Here is a 14,486-nt window from a genome sequence, read left to right as displayed (position 1 = left end):
ACTCGGTGTCCATGTCCTGTGGGTGTTCTGCTCTTGTGTGTGCTGGGCACCAGAATACAGCTGAATGTCACCACTGGGAGCTCTGCAGGAGAGGAGGGGGCACAGATGACCATAGCCTCCCAAAACCCTCTGGAGGCAGAAATGAAGGTTTCCTCCATTTATTGATGACGGGATTTCTTTGATGCCTCTCAGTGCCCCTTGCCTTCTGAGGAGCTCCTGCTGGACCCCTTTCCCATGCCCTCTCTGGTTTCTATTCATGGAGCACCTCTGCAGCACCCAGTTTGACAGTTTGCTCTGCTGCCCCATGTCCCTTGGCTTCTCCTTCCCTGGCAGTGGTCAGCTCTGGCACCTTTTCCCACCCCGCACCCAGCATGTGCAAGACCGAAGTGCTTGGCCTTCTCTAACACATCACAAGCTTCTTCCAGTGATCTCAGCCTGGTTGCTGCTCCCTCTGAACAGCTGGCTGAGAGAGATTCTCCAGCCATGAACAGGCTTAACAGCCCTCTGGCCATGATGCTCTGGACTCTGTTGTGTGACTCCCAGTGTGCTAAGAGACAAGGAAGTTTGGAGGTTTATTATTACAGGACTTGTTCTTACCATTGCAAGGGATATGAAGTCTCTTAGGCTTCATGCTTCAAGAATGGGAGGGCATAGCAATTCTTCCCAGTATTACGTTGTTGTCTGGTGCGCTCCCAGACCCACTGCTGGTTTGAGTATGCAGCCCTGGGGTAGCGTATATCCCTGCAAACACCATGTGTGCCAACTCTTTGGTGGCAGGTTTGAGCACTGGCCAGCGGGTGGTGACTGTTCAGAAGGGGCCTCTCTACCGCGTGAGGGGATCCCACGTCACACTGTGGTGCAAGGTGAGTGGCTACCAGGGCCCAGCAGAGCAGAACTTCCAGTGGTCCATCTACCTGCCCTCGGCTCCCGAGCGAGAGGTGCAGATCGTGAGCACCGTGGACCCCTCCTTCCCCTACGCCATCTACACCCAGCGCGTGCGCAGCCGGGGGATCTACGTGGAGCGGGTGCAGGGGGACGCCGTCCTGCTGCACATCACCGAGCTGCAGGACCGGGATGCCGGGGAGTACGAGTGCCACACGCCCAACACTGATGAAACGTATTTTGGGAGTTACAGCGCCAAAACAAACCTCTCAGGTAAGTCTGGAAAGAGAGCCCTGTTCCTGACAGGCAGGGTCACAGGCAGGTTTCTGTTGCCCCCACCTTTGCACTGAGGAGAAGTATTCATCTCTGGGTCTCTGACAGAGGGGCAGCTGGGCAAAACAGTGATTAACGGGCACAAACTTTCCTTCTCTCCCCACTCTGGGATTGCTGTGTTACCCCCTGAGTGACCAAGGTATGCATGCCCAAGTGTCCCCTTTAAGGTTGCTCTGGCCTTTGCCTCCCAGTCTCCGCTTGTCCCATGGTTTGACTGCAGTTTCAGCTCCCAACGCAGCTGTAGCATTTCACAGCTAGGCACTTAGAAGGACAGGAGTTTTCAGGCTTTGTAGATTAGCTGTTGGTGTTCTCTCAGGTCAAGGTGTGGGACTTGACCCAAATGGGATACCCACAGATGGAGGGAAGTAGCAGCTCCTGCAGAACACTGCAAGAGGGGAGACAATGGATTGGAGAGGCGATGGGAAAGGTCCTGTTGTGAGCCCATCAAGTCTGTGCTGTGGTATTGTACTTCAGCTTGGTATTCACTCCTGTTCCCTCCTTTATCTTCATGGTGTACCATCATGGACTTGGGATTGTGGCGTGCTGGACATTAATCTGTTTGGCATTGCCGAATTAATACTGCCTGTAGTTTGACTGAAGAGGGTATGGCAGAGAGATTCACTGTGCTTTTTTTTCCTGCTGTGGTTTTAACTACTTCACACCTTGGTGTAGGCTGATGGAAATCTTGTCAACCACCTACAAAAAATATTTCTCCTACGCTGTCAGATCCCTTAGGACCTGACTGTGGTTTTGTAGTGGCTAACAGGTTGCCAGCTGAGGCCAAGAGACAATTTTTTCCCACAACCAGCTGCTCTTTGTGTTTCTCTCCCATGCTCAGTGATTGCAGACACCCTCTCGGCTTCCATGGTGCCCCAGGTCCTCACCCGCACTGAAGGGGATGCAGCAGAGCTCACCTGTGAGGTGTCCAAGGCCACTGCTCAGCATACACATCTCTCTGTTGGCTGGTACCATCTTCAGGAAACAGGAGAGCACCATGCTGAGGAGGTCCTCACCCTCTCCAAGGACTTCACCTTGAGGCCAGGACCCTCGTACATGCAGAGGTTTCTGGTGGGGGATGTGCAGCTGAACAAGGTTGGGAACACCACATACAAGCTCTCCATCAGGGGAGTGGAGCTGTCTGACCAGGGACAGCTGTACTGTGAGGCAGCTGAGTGGATTGAGGATCCTGATGAGACATGGAAGGACATCTCCCGCAAGCAAACAGGGAGGACATCGCTGGCAGTTGTGAGTCAGGGTAAGGCCCTTGCAAACTCACACTTTAGTGCCAACTTCTGTGTTCATTCAAGGCTCTGTAGCAGCAGTTTTCAGTGGCCTTTGCCTGCCTCTGCCACAGTCCAGGGACCCACTGGGGACTCTGACCACCTCTGCTGGGCACTGAGGGGAATGGGCTGGGCTTGGGGCTGTGCCAGCCCCTGTTTTGGGAGCTACTGGTACTTCTTGCTTCACATAGATGAGTCCCCGATGTTGGCAGCAATCATGCAACTTTGTGGGCATATGTGAGGTGTTAGCAGAGAAAGCAATATGTTCCTGCAGCAGGCTGGCTTCTTGGCAGTATTAAGCTCCAATATGCAGAAGAAGGTGGTGTTAGACTGCCTTGAGGGTCTCACAAGTCTCAAAAACCAAAATACGTAACAGTCAGCTGCCTGTCGTGGTGCCTTGGCCACAGGTACCAAGGGACATGGTGATGCACTGCCTGTGCTGCATGGCTTTGGTGTCTGCTGGAGGTGGCTTGTCTGTTCCTGGTGTCATGAGAGCCCGCTGGGCTTCAGACCAACTGGTTTTTCTGTCTTTTAGGGCATCTGTGTGTCTCTTCCTAGTAGTTCATATATGGTGGTAATGGGACTGTGGGTTAGACTGTGCCTTGAAGTGCATGCACCAAGCCCCTGGTTTATGATCTAGGAAAATGTAGCATTAGGTATGTAGAAAGAGGAGGCTTAGACCTGCTACAATGTACGAGATGGATTAAAATAGGAAATTTTGACAAACAACCCCTTGCCAGTGCTGCCCATCTGCTCCTGCATCACTCTGTCCTTGCCAGGCACCTCCCATTGCCTTTGCCCACCAGCTTTCCCGTGGCTCCCAGCATCTGCATTGCCTCACCCAGGGCTGGTGGGAAAACCCCTGTCCCTACTTCCCTGGGATGATTATAACACTGCCACTCCTCTGAGCACCCTGCCTGCCATCCCTCCTGCCACAAGCCCTTTGCTGTCTGTTGTCCCTCACCCTGCTCTTCCCTGAGCTATGCGTGCGTAGCTGTGACCAGCAAGTTCTGCCTCAAAGCAGCCAAGCATAGATGATGTCCTTTAACATATACTGTAGTGTGGAGTAAAATGGGAGCAAGTCTCTCACTGAAAAGCTTCGTGGGGATGTGGTATACTGCGTACCCATGCTCAGAACAGATGGAGGAGGCTGCAGAGCCAGGGGTGGGGGGTGAGGGAAACCGCTGTCTTGCTGGAGGGTGATGAGTCGAAGCAGGAAACCAAAGAAACAGGCAAGGACCAAGCACCCTTTGTGTGGCTCAGGAGGACAAGGTATGAGGGTGAGGGAGAAAGTAGTTTCCCACTGTCAGAGTCCTGTTCCTGAAACCTGGCTGACTGGCAAATGCTTCCGTGCATCTGCTTGTTTAAGAGGATTCATTGTGACCAGTAGTGTGTAGCTTTGGGTACCAGTGCCATAGGATTGTTTAGGAGTAGAGGAACCTTGTCAGAGTTTAGTATTTGCCACGTGGGTGGCCATTAAGGGTAGAAGGGTGATGATGGTAATTGTATTAGAGCTGCTGATATTACTTGGGGGGAAACAGTGGTGGGTGTACAAACCCTCCATAAAATAATCTGAGGTTGGAAAAGACCTCTGAAGTCATCAAACCCAACCATCAATCCAACACCACTGTGACCACTAAACCATGCCCCAAAGTGCCACGTCTACATGATTTTTGAACACCTCTAGGGATGGTGACTCTACCACGTCCCTGGGCACCCTGTTCCAATGCTTCACCACTCTTTCAGTAAAGAAATTTTATCTACAGGACTGGAGTCTCCCTGCACTGCCTCATGTGAGAGCTCAGGCTGTGAGGCTGAGCGCCCCATCGCACCAGGAGCCGGTGACTGCTCTGACCGTGAACAACTGCTCCATCGGTTTCTATAAACTCTCCAGCAAATATTTGGGAATGCCAAACATATCTGCAGCAGCTGAGATTCCTGTTCACAAACTGTTTATGAACCAGGGTTTAAATTTACAGGGTCCAATAAATGATTTCAATAAATTATTTGAGACTTTCCAGTGGCAGTTGGGGAGCTGCTCTGTTTTGCCTCCAAACTACAGCACGTAACCTTGCCCTGCTTGTTAGCACTGGGAGGGCAGGGAGCACTGCAGTGACCCAGGAAGATGGACTAGTGTGAGCCAGGGAGCCAGGGCACAGCCCTACCTCCTGTTTTTTGTCCATGCCACTGCTCTGTGGGGTCACGGTGTAGGCTTTTGGGACACACTGTGGGTCTCTGCCTGCAGCCTCTCTCCAGCCAGGCTGATGCTAGAAACCAGGGGGCATTAGCACATGAGGAAAGTGAATCTTATCATAGGACCCAGAGACAGGGTCCTTACCTCAGATGTTGGCTGACTACCCAAGAGGGTCTGCCAAGGGGAAGATGACTTTGTGCTAACCCTCTTTGCTTGGCAGCTGCTGCTAGCTGGTATGGGGGGCAGGACAGGGACTAGAGGGTATTCACCTCTTTTTGCTTCACTCCAACCTCCCTGTGTTGTGACAGTTCTTGACAGTTCTTGCTTTAGCAGGGACTAACCCCAAACCTCTCCAACTTGGAAAGTATCCCTTGCCCACATCTCACAGCAGGGAGGGCTGCAGCAGGCAGGACCAGCAGCATCAGATTCAGACGAGCAGCTTGGATGCTCCACACACCTTCTCCCACCACAGACAGTAGAGTTCAAAACACCACTAAGTGGTAAACTTCTTTGTGCCCCTTTCTGGTTTAAGGGGTATTGTTACACGAAACAGCTCCAGGAGGCAAGATGCAGCAGCCCTCCAGAGAAGCTGATGCCTCTGAGTTTGAGCAGCCCTTGGTTGGGATACGTGAGCTAAGCAGGCAGTGGCTGTGGTCTGAGGCTGCCGCAGCGGGTTCTCTGCTCTGGGGTGGGGTTAGCTGCTTCAAAGTGGGGAGCTCAGCAGTTTGGGGCTCTGGTCGGTGCTTCCTCCACCTGTGACTACTCAGTGCCTGGAGTTGGCAACTGTCTCCTCATGGGCAAAGTTTTCTATACTGATAACTTTTCTAATGCAAGAAAATGTTTCAATAGAGAATTCCCTCCCATTTTTCTCTGCACGGCCTTCGGTGCTGCCAGGTGGGAGGGAAGCATGGGCAGGGCCATCTAGCACCCTCTTTGTTTTTGATTGCCCACAGGCAGAGATCTCTCTGTGAACATCACTGCTACTGAAAGGTCGCTTGCTGAAGGAGATACCTTACAACTAAATTGTGTTGTGGGATCCCAGAAGAGCAGCAGCAGTAATTTCCAAGTTCTTTGGCTCCTCAATAGTATTCAAGTAGCCAGGGTTGACCCACATGGGGTATTGATTTTGGAGGAAGCATATGAAGAGAGAGCCAAGCTGGGGAAGCTCCAAGCATTCAAGCAAAGCAACACGGTTTATGTCCTCACCATCTATGAGGTGGGGCTGCAGGACAATGGCACATACCACTGCTCTGTTTCGGAGATGAAGACTCCTGGAGACTTTGACAGCATCCAGACCAATCTGTCATCAGGCATCCAAGTCAATGTGAAGCCAGTAGGTTAGTAAATCCTAATGTCAAGTCTTCTGTGTAAGCCTGCAATGATCTTTGACTGGGGAACACTTCAAATCTGGCCTTAACTTGACAGGTTTAACACACCTGCTGCTTGCAGCAAGAGTGCAATTGTGCCATAGATTTTGTAATATAATATTGGGAAAAGCACTTGCTCTGGCAAGCATTAACATGACAGATGCAGCAGCTGTCAACAAAATGTAAATGTTTAGCTCAGCCTCTTTGCAACAAGTTTTGGGGCAAGTAGGTAGAATTCTGGGGAAGTTGGGTCCTCTTGTGTCTTTGGTACAAAAAACTATGAGAAAAACCTGTTGCTACTCCTGAGGGTCATAGGTTGACCCAACAGAATGGGTAGTTCTGGATGGGGGAGATCATTGCCATTTCCATCAGCGTGCTCTCTCTGTTTTGGAGAGATGACTCTTGAGAAAGAGCTCTAAGAAAAATGTGTGGGAGACTCTTGACTTCCTTGTCATAGCTAGACAGTGGCTATTCTGATGTTGCAGGAGTTGTCTGTTGGGATTCTATTTCTTAAGTATTTCTTTATGCATCCGTTAATATAAACAGGAAAGACATTAAAGATTTTTAAAAAAGGAGAAAATATATCCTTAGAAAGCTTTTTCCAAAGTTATAAGAAAAGGCTAGCTGAAAATTTCAGATGATTCCTTTCCTTTTCCAATGTCAAGATTTATCTAATCTCTCTGTTTAATGCCACCGTATCTCTGGCTTTCTTTGAGGAACACAACCCCTCCCATTCAGTAACTGTTGTTTGCAGAGAGCCGCATGCGCCTGTCTGTGTCCACCAGCACGCCGCAGGTCATGGCGGGAGATGCCTTGATCTTCCTTTGCGAGGTTCAAGGAGCGACCAATCCTGTGTCCGTGCGGTGGTGGCACCTGCCACCGCAGCACCCGGGTCCCCGTATGCTGGTGGCCACCATGGAGCGAGATGGCACCCTGAGCTTTGGCAGCACCTACCAAGACAGCAGGACTCGGGGAAGCCTCCGACTGGAGAAAGTGAGCTCTGGCGCTTTCACCCTGGTGATCCCCAACACACTGGATGAGGGCGATGGTGGGCGGTACGGGTGCAAAGCAACGGAGTGGTCCCAAGGCCGGAGCTGGACAGAGGAAGGGGAGACAGCAGTAACAGTCAGCCCCATGGGTGAGTTGGGCCACCTCTGTTTCTGGGCTTTCAAGCTGGACACACGGAAGGCAAGGCTAGAGAAGTGGGTGGACACATGCAGGCAAGACAGTTCTGCTGTGCCCTGAGCTCTGATGTTGCTGCAGGGTGCCCTAGGGGCTGATCACTTGGCCCTGAAGTGCTTCATTTTCCCCATTTCTAGCAGGGTGCTTGAGTCCTACACAAGATGTTTTGGGAGACACAAGTGGGGCACAACAGCTAAAATGCCTGGAGACGTGAAACGCAGTGGCTTGCACAACAGATCTTTTGATTGTCTCCTGAACTTGAAATACAAAATACCTGTTTTAGCAGCATAATTACAGTAATTAAGCTCAGTGAAGGCACTTACTGAGTTGTATCATGACTTTTGCCAGAGATACACCTCTGGTGTTGGCACTTCTTCTGCCCTCCTGTCTGAACACGGAGCCACTAACCTCCGTGGTGTGCAATGCCCACACTATTGTTTCTTTTGATTGCTGGAATGGGTGCCTTTATGGAGAGCTTTTGACTGTGATTTAGGGCATTTTCCCTTGCTTATTGCTGGGCGGCATGCCTGAAATCGCTTGTTGGACCACAAGAGTTGTGAGGCTTTTGTGGAGAGCGGAAAGAAGCAGCAAAGGGGGCAGCAGCAGGGGATCTCTGGCTTTCTGCCATGGGGTGAAACTGGGAAGCCTGAGAAGAAGGGTACATGGGGTTCTCTGGAGGTGAGAGAATGAGGTATGAGAGGGCTGGCGACCATGTGGGGCTGGAAGAACATGGTGCAACTCTGGGGAGAGTAGCACCGGCAGAGGAGCAGCGAGACTGCTGGCCACCGTGGGGCTATAGTGGCTGGGACAGCAGGGATGGCGCTGCATGGGAATGGTGGCGGTGAGGTGGCACGCAGCAGGATTTCTGTCCCAGCACCAAGGGCTCTCTCCTCCTGAGCAGGTCTTGGTCTGCATGCCACGCTGAGAAGCCGAACTGCCATCATCAGTTACGGACAGAGTTTTGAACTCGTCTGCCAAGTGAGCGCCAGCTATGCCTTCGAGATGGTGCCAGTGTCCATGGGGTGGTTCTTCCAGCCCAACACACCCACCGGCCACTACCATGAGCTGGTCTGGCTCTTTCCTAATGGCACTGTGACCTGGGGGGCAACGCAGCCACACTTCCAGGGGAAAGCTCAACTGATAAAATCTGCAACCAACTTCAAGCTGCGCATCCACAATGTGACAGCTGCCAATGAGGGGACGTACCAGTGTGAGGTGGAGGTCTGGAGGAGGAGCACCCTGCCGCTGGGGAAGCCGGCAGCCGCTGTCAAGTCCAATGCTGTGGGGATAAAAGTGATGCTTCCAGGTAAGCAGTGCCACAGGCACTTCCTTAGCAGGGATCTCTCCTTTTGCAACTTTAAATCCACAAAACTTGACTAGGGGCAACCAAGACCACTTATGGCTGGAGTGGTTTGGGTGGGTCACCTCCTAGGGCCATGTGAAGTGGTGCTGCATGTCTTCTTTCTTCCTCAGCACCCACAGCTCCTGCCAACACTCATGGAGGCAAATCTGGTGTTGAGGAGTAGCAATGTGTGTTTGTTTAGAGATTATACCAAGCATACAGGAATCAGCCTTGTCACTAGGATTTTACACCTTGTTTCTAGGAAGAAGTAGTCACCGACAAGGAGCCTAGTTGATTGCTGGGGGCATGAGGTGCCTCCCATGATGTGAGCTTCTGGAAGGTTGTGAAGAGAGACCAGCCCTTGAAGCTTGTGCTGGGATATGTCTGTGTCCCCTGGTGTACTTGAGGTTTGCTGAGAAAGTGCCAGGGCTCTCTGTCATACTGGGAGCCAGCACTGAGCTCCAAGGTGCTATGGGCTCTGGGTTGGAGGTATATCCTCTCGGGCACAGCTGGGCTGCACAGCCAGGAGTCCTGCCCAGGGTTCCTTTTGATGGCCACCTCTGCAGACAGGATCTGCGCTGCCACTATGCCTGCCAGTATCACGCAGGGAGCCTCGTCCACTTATGGAAGAGAGATGTTGCAAACACACCACAGCCCCCAGCCAGCCAGTCGTGTGCCTGCTCCCTGCCACTATCCTTGGCAGCAGCGCTGTCAGCTTGCTTTCCCCTTATGTCTGTTCTACCATCAGAGGAGAATTCCTGCTCTTTTTTCACACATTAAGTGCTCCTTGTCTAATCCTTGAATTTTTGGGATCATAACTCAGTGAACTGAAGTTACACGTTCTCAGTATTTTTTAGCTGAAGGGTTTGCTGAAGCATAAGCTGATACATTTCCTTGGCTCTCCTGGCTTGTTTCCGTGGTGCTCTACCTCCTGCTCTGCTGCTGCTCTTTCTTTGCCCCTGCAGAGCTGGGTGCTGGAGTGCTCCACAATATACAGGAGCTACAGCCAGCTGAGGCAGGGGGTCTGCTGGATGGTACTGAGGATAGGGATGACAACAGACAGTGTATGTGAGCGTATGTTAGTAGTGTAAATGGCATTAAGATGAGTAGGTACGATTGTAGACCGTTGATACGGAGGAGACGGTAGCAGTGGAGCAGCAAAGTATTACAATGTTTGTCTCCAGATGTATTGCAGCTGTTACTGGGTACTAAGACACTGTAAGATGGTAGGAATTGGGAGGGGGTGATGCTCAGTGGGAGGTGGCTGCTGGCTCTAAGTAGCATCTCCCTGAAAGGCAAGGCTAGAGGAGGAGATATTTGGGAAGGTAGTCTGGGAAGGAAATCAGCTCTAGTAGCAATAGAATGAGATAAAACCGCAAATAATGAAAATCACCAGCCTGTTTCTTCATGTATAAAATCTTATGGCTGAAGCCTGTAGAGATACTGGAGTTTTTGACTTTTGCTTTGGCACTTTATTTACCACTTGGTGTCAGCTGGTGATATAGGAGTGTAAATGCCCCTGTGCATCTGGCCTGTAGGTTCAGATGGGACGGACGTGGATGAGAGGTTATAACAGGAGGGGAAGGGAGGACAGGTCTTTTCCATTTCTGGCTTAGGTAGATCAGCATCTGACTCTTGGTGGGTTCCCCTAATTAGCAGGCAGATATTGCCCAAACCTAGTGGAGATACTCCCATCAGCCTCTCAGCACAGCTTTCCCTGGCTCAGGAGCGAGCCCCCATGGGCTGCTGCAGCAATGTGTGTGCTTTCTGTGTGCTCCACTGCTCCTGGGCCAGGCAGAAAGCACAGCATCAGCAGGCAGGGTTCACAGAGAGATGGGCAGTGAGAGGCTCAGCTTAGTTAATTAAATGGAAAATGAAAGGAAAAACAGCAGCATGGCTTTCTGTGCTAAAGGAAAAAGCAGGCAGATGCTCTGCCCTTTTGGGCTCTCGAGGTGATCTTCTCCAAGAGCATAACAGCAATTTTGCTCATCAAAGTCGAGTGTTCACAGCAGTGGTTCCTGTAGCTCGTCTCCGAGCTTTAGTAGCTTTTTCTTCTCTGGAGCTCTGGTGCCATACTCAAGCGAGAGGCCCTCCCCCCCGGCATTTTGCTGTCTCCTGTGCTGGCAGCCTCTCTGGGCTTGGGGAAAATTCCTGCGTTTTACCCTCCTGACCCTGACTGCAGCAGCACCGTTGGGAGGAGCTCACTTGGAGGAAGGTTTTGGTCCAGTGTGCCCCCACAGCTGACTTTCCTGAAGCTGTTTTTTGCTGGGACAGATGGCAGAGCTTCTTGTGATGAGCAATGGGGCTGCTCTCCTGGCACATTCTCCACCTAGCTGCAGCTGGGGAAGGCACATCTATGTGTCTGACATGGGAAGGCTGTCCCAGATATCCACCACCTTGCCTGGTCCTGCCTGCTCCTCTCGTGTGGCCTTTGGAGCAGGAACTAAGTCTCCATGTAAAATACCTCGTTGTGTTTTTTCTTTCCCTTTGGCAGAGTTCACTCCTGTGTCCCTGAGTAAAGATCCTGGACTTAAGCAGAATGTCTGAGTGGTATTCCTCTGTACCGAGCAGCTGAAGTTAAGAACCAAGTGTCTTATTTTTATCAGTGTGATCAGTTCACCTGTTACAGAAACACAGGATGGCTGGTTGGCAGGGAACTCTGGAGGTTATTTGGTCCAACCTCTGCTCAAGCAGGGCCACCTAGAGCAGGTGGCCCAGGACTGTCCTCAGACAGCTTCTCAATATCTCCAGTGTCCCTCTGTGAATATTTGTGCTCCCTTAGAACTGGCTCTGGGCTGCATGTGCTTTCAAATACTGGAGTTAGAAGACATCAGCTTGCATCTTGGTTCCTAAGTGTGCTCAAGTCTGCGTGGTCTGTGTGTGTGTGTGGATCTGATGAATTTGCACAGCTTAGAGTGATTGCTTTCCCATCTCTTCTGCTTCTTTCCCTTGCCTGTTTCTCCAGAGCAGCAAATGTGCACTGTGAAATACAGGACAGCACTTTGTTGGTCCCTTGAGAAGAGCCACGTCCCAGACCTCCTGATGAAGGGGTGGCTTCTGAAGTTCTCACCACCAAGGTGAGGCCGTAAGCAGATATTGGGATTTGTGCAAGTCCTGCTGTGGAGCAAACCGACAGTCTTTTGGCAAAAACCTGTCTGTCTGCAATTTGGAGAGAAGAGGGAGGAAGAGCAATAAGTTGCAAAGAGAAAAGAACAGCTTAAGTCCATGCAAACATGGACGTTTTGTTGGCAAATATGAGATGAGTCAGAGGCAATGCTCAGGGATGTCTAGAGGCATGAATTGGGATATTTTGCATTGACTGGTCTCAAGAGAGACTGGTGGTCTCTGAAGTGGATTCCTTGAGCTTCAAGAAGAAATGCTTGAAGAAAGGGGGAAGCATGTGGACTTTCTCCTGTAGTGTTCCTCTTCCTCATCAGCCCCTGTGGGAGAAGCTGCAGCTCCCTCCTGATGGACAGGCTTTCTCCATAACCTGCCGCTGCTGTGTCCCCCAGGGAAGTGCTGCAGAGAAGAGCAATCTTCTGAGCCTATGGCTGAGAACAGGGGGCTGAGATGCAATGTGGGGCATCTCAGCCTGTCCTCTACAGCCCGTCCCTGAACCAGCATCCAGGCATTGAGCTTAAGGAGCCTCCGTTGCCCACAGCCTCTGCAGCACAAGGGGTCCCATTGCTCAGCTCATATGCAAGAAAGACGCTAAGATACTTTGCTGGTGTCTCTTGCTGAGTAACTACTGTCTACCAACGGGTAGATATCCCTGTGTACTCCTTCACATGACTGCTGGCTCCATCTGACAGAGACTGGGTCTCAACATGGAGGGGAGGGTTGAGGGGAAATGCAGATGGTTGGAGGCCCTTCAAAGAGATCAGTTGGCAACCTTTCTGCTGCTGGAGGAGAAGGAAAAGCACCAGCAACAGGTGATGTGTGGTGGGACGGGAGTCCCTGAAATCAGTAGCAGCACAGACATGTGGAGAGCAACTGTGTACAATTGAATGATCAGTGGATATAGTCACAGTGGATGTTCAGGACCGTGTTATGTGGTTTACGATTAATAACCACAGCAAACACCTGAGGTGGTGGCTGCTAGTGAAACCCACGCAGGCTCTATAGTCTCTCTGAGATAAAAGACACTTGTTCAGTTTCCAAAGCTGTGGGCTGGTTTTGTCACTTACGTGTGAGCCTGCCGACAGAAGCAGTGGTAGACAGACACTTCTGCTTCAGACAGAGCTTTTGACTCGAAGCTCCAACATGGTCTCTGCCTCCATCCCCCTGTTTACTGCCCTGTCATCCCACAGGTGCTTCTTCTGCTACTCCCCTGCCCAGTAGCACCCAGTGATTCACCTGTTCAAATAAAAGTGTGTGGATTTGCTTTCCTCACTCACCTTGCTCCAGCATCCCCTAATGGGTCTTCATCCTCTGAGCAGCCTCTTCTTTCCTCCTCTTTCAGGGGGTTTCTTAGGCCAGCCTTATCTCTCCTTGCCAGCATCCCTGTATTGGCAGCTGCAGCTGGCATAATTATTTTATTTTTCCATTTTAGAAAGCAAGCTTCAAGTGGCTAAAAAAGAGAGCTCTGTGGAAATTGCTGGTGGTGCTGACACAGCCATCGAGTGCAGGATCATGTCCGCTCAGAATAATTCTCAGTTTGCTGTTACCTGGTACCTCCTACCTCTTCCTCTGGCAGATGCAAGAGCCCTGCAAATTGTAAGGGCCGACTACAGCAGCGTTCTGGAATACGGAGCTCAGTTCAGCTCTCCTGCACAAAAGTCCCGCTTCCTGAGCCAAAGGGTGTCCAGCAACACTTTCTGGCTGCGGATACTCTCTGCGAACCCCGGGGACCAGGGCAGGTACTACTGCATGGTAGAGGAATGGCTCTGGCTGGCAGACGGCTGGTACAAACTTGGAGAGGGAGCATCGGGAGGGACCACGCTGGAGTTCAAGCTCCCAGGTAAGCAGGTGGTTCTCTCTTATATAGGTGCCGCTGGAGAAGGTTAGATCAATTCGTTGCAGGGCCCCTGCTAGGGCTCTCGTAAGCTGACAGGGCTTAGGAGAAACAGCAGCTCCTGCTGGAGCTGAGACTTAGGTATGCAGATGTCAGTGCCTCTCAAAGGGAAATGGGCAATGGGGAGGATTTACCACATCCTTCCAAACCAACCAAACTGGTATTGTTGCCACTGGCAGATGATGTCTAATGCTTCATAACGAAGTGAATCATGGCATTTTCTTTTCTCTCCAACACATGGTGCACTTTGTTGGTTGTACAGCACTGTGAATAGAGAAAACCACCTTTCCTGGTATTCTTGAGCGTCCTCAAGCAAGGTGCTTAGTTTTCCTTACCCTGCAGCAAATTGCTGCTGAGAACAAGCCTGGAGGCCCAGCTGTTCCCATCTTGGGCACTGCACTGCTTTCGTGCATGGTGGGTCTCCTTGGCTTAGTTCTTCCTGCTGTCAGCCTTGCTTGGCTTATGGATTACAGTCTTAAATAAAGTGGATCAGAGAATTCCAGCTTCCTGAATAGCTTTTGGTACAGAGGATGCCTTAACACTTATTTGGAGGGGGTGGGAAGTATTAAAGCAGAGGGTTGTGAGCAGGGGACAGAAATGATGGTGAAGGGGAAGAACCCCAGGGAAAATGAGTCACAGGAGCAAAGGACCTGTGGGTGACCTGTAGAGGCTTTTGCAAGAGGGCATTTCAACCTTCCACACTTTGCGGGTACAGGCAGGAGTACTACTGTGGCAGCACATATGTTTCTTTCTGCTTGCATCCTCTCCCAGAGCGTAAACTGCGGCTGGAGGAAACCCAACGCAGCATCTCAGTGAGGGTGGGTGAGGACGTGACCCTGCACTGCGTACTGCAGGGTGCCCACCTGCCCGCCACACACCTCTCAGCCACCTG

At 51.3% G+C, this 14,486-nt stretch overlaps 1 protein-coding gene across 1 annotated transcript in view; it reads left to right on the top strand.

The window, feature by feature from the left end:
- Positions 1-752: 752 nt before the first annotated feature.
- Positions 753-14,486, top strand: part of CD101 (CD101 molecule) — a 16,816-nt gene continuing 3,082 nt past the window's right edge. The window contains exons 1-8 of the mRNA XM_009865356.1: positions 753-1,155; positions 2,054-2,470; positions 5,222-5,317; positions 5,643-6,026; positions 6,811-7,194; positions 8,140-8,544; positions 13,277-13,540; positions 14,366-14,439. Of these exons, the coding sequence (XP_009863658.1) occupies positions 753-1,155; positions 2,054-2,470; positions 5,222-5,317; positions 5,643-6,026; positions 6,811-7,194; positions 8,140-8,544; positions 13,277-13,540; positions 14,366-14,439 (2,427 nt within the window). The remainder of the gene's footprint in view (positions 1,156-2,053; positions 2,471-5,221; positions 5,318-5,642; positions 6,027-6,810; positions 7,195-8,139; positions 8,545-13,276; positions 13,541-14,365; positions 14,440-14,486) is intronic.

Source organism: Apaloderma vittatum, unplaced genomic scaffold, assembly GCF_000703405.1.
Source record: "Apaloderma vittatum isolate BGI_N311 unplaced genomic scaffold, ASM70340v1 scaffold11222, whole genome shotgun sequence".
In the NCBI taxonomy this organism is placed as follows: Eukaryota; Metazoa; Chordata; class Aves; order Trogoniformes; family Trogonidae; genus Apaloderma; species Apaloderma vittatum.
Note: the sequence above shows the minus strand (reverse complement) of the source record. Positions and strands in the feature narration are given on the sequence as shown.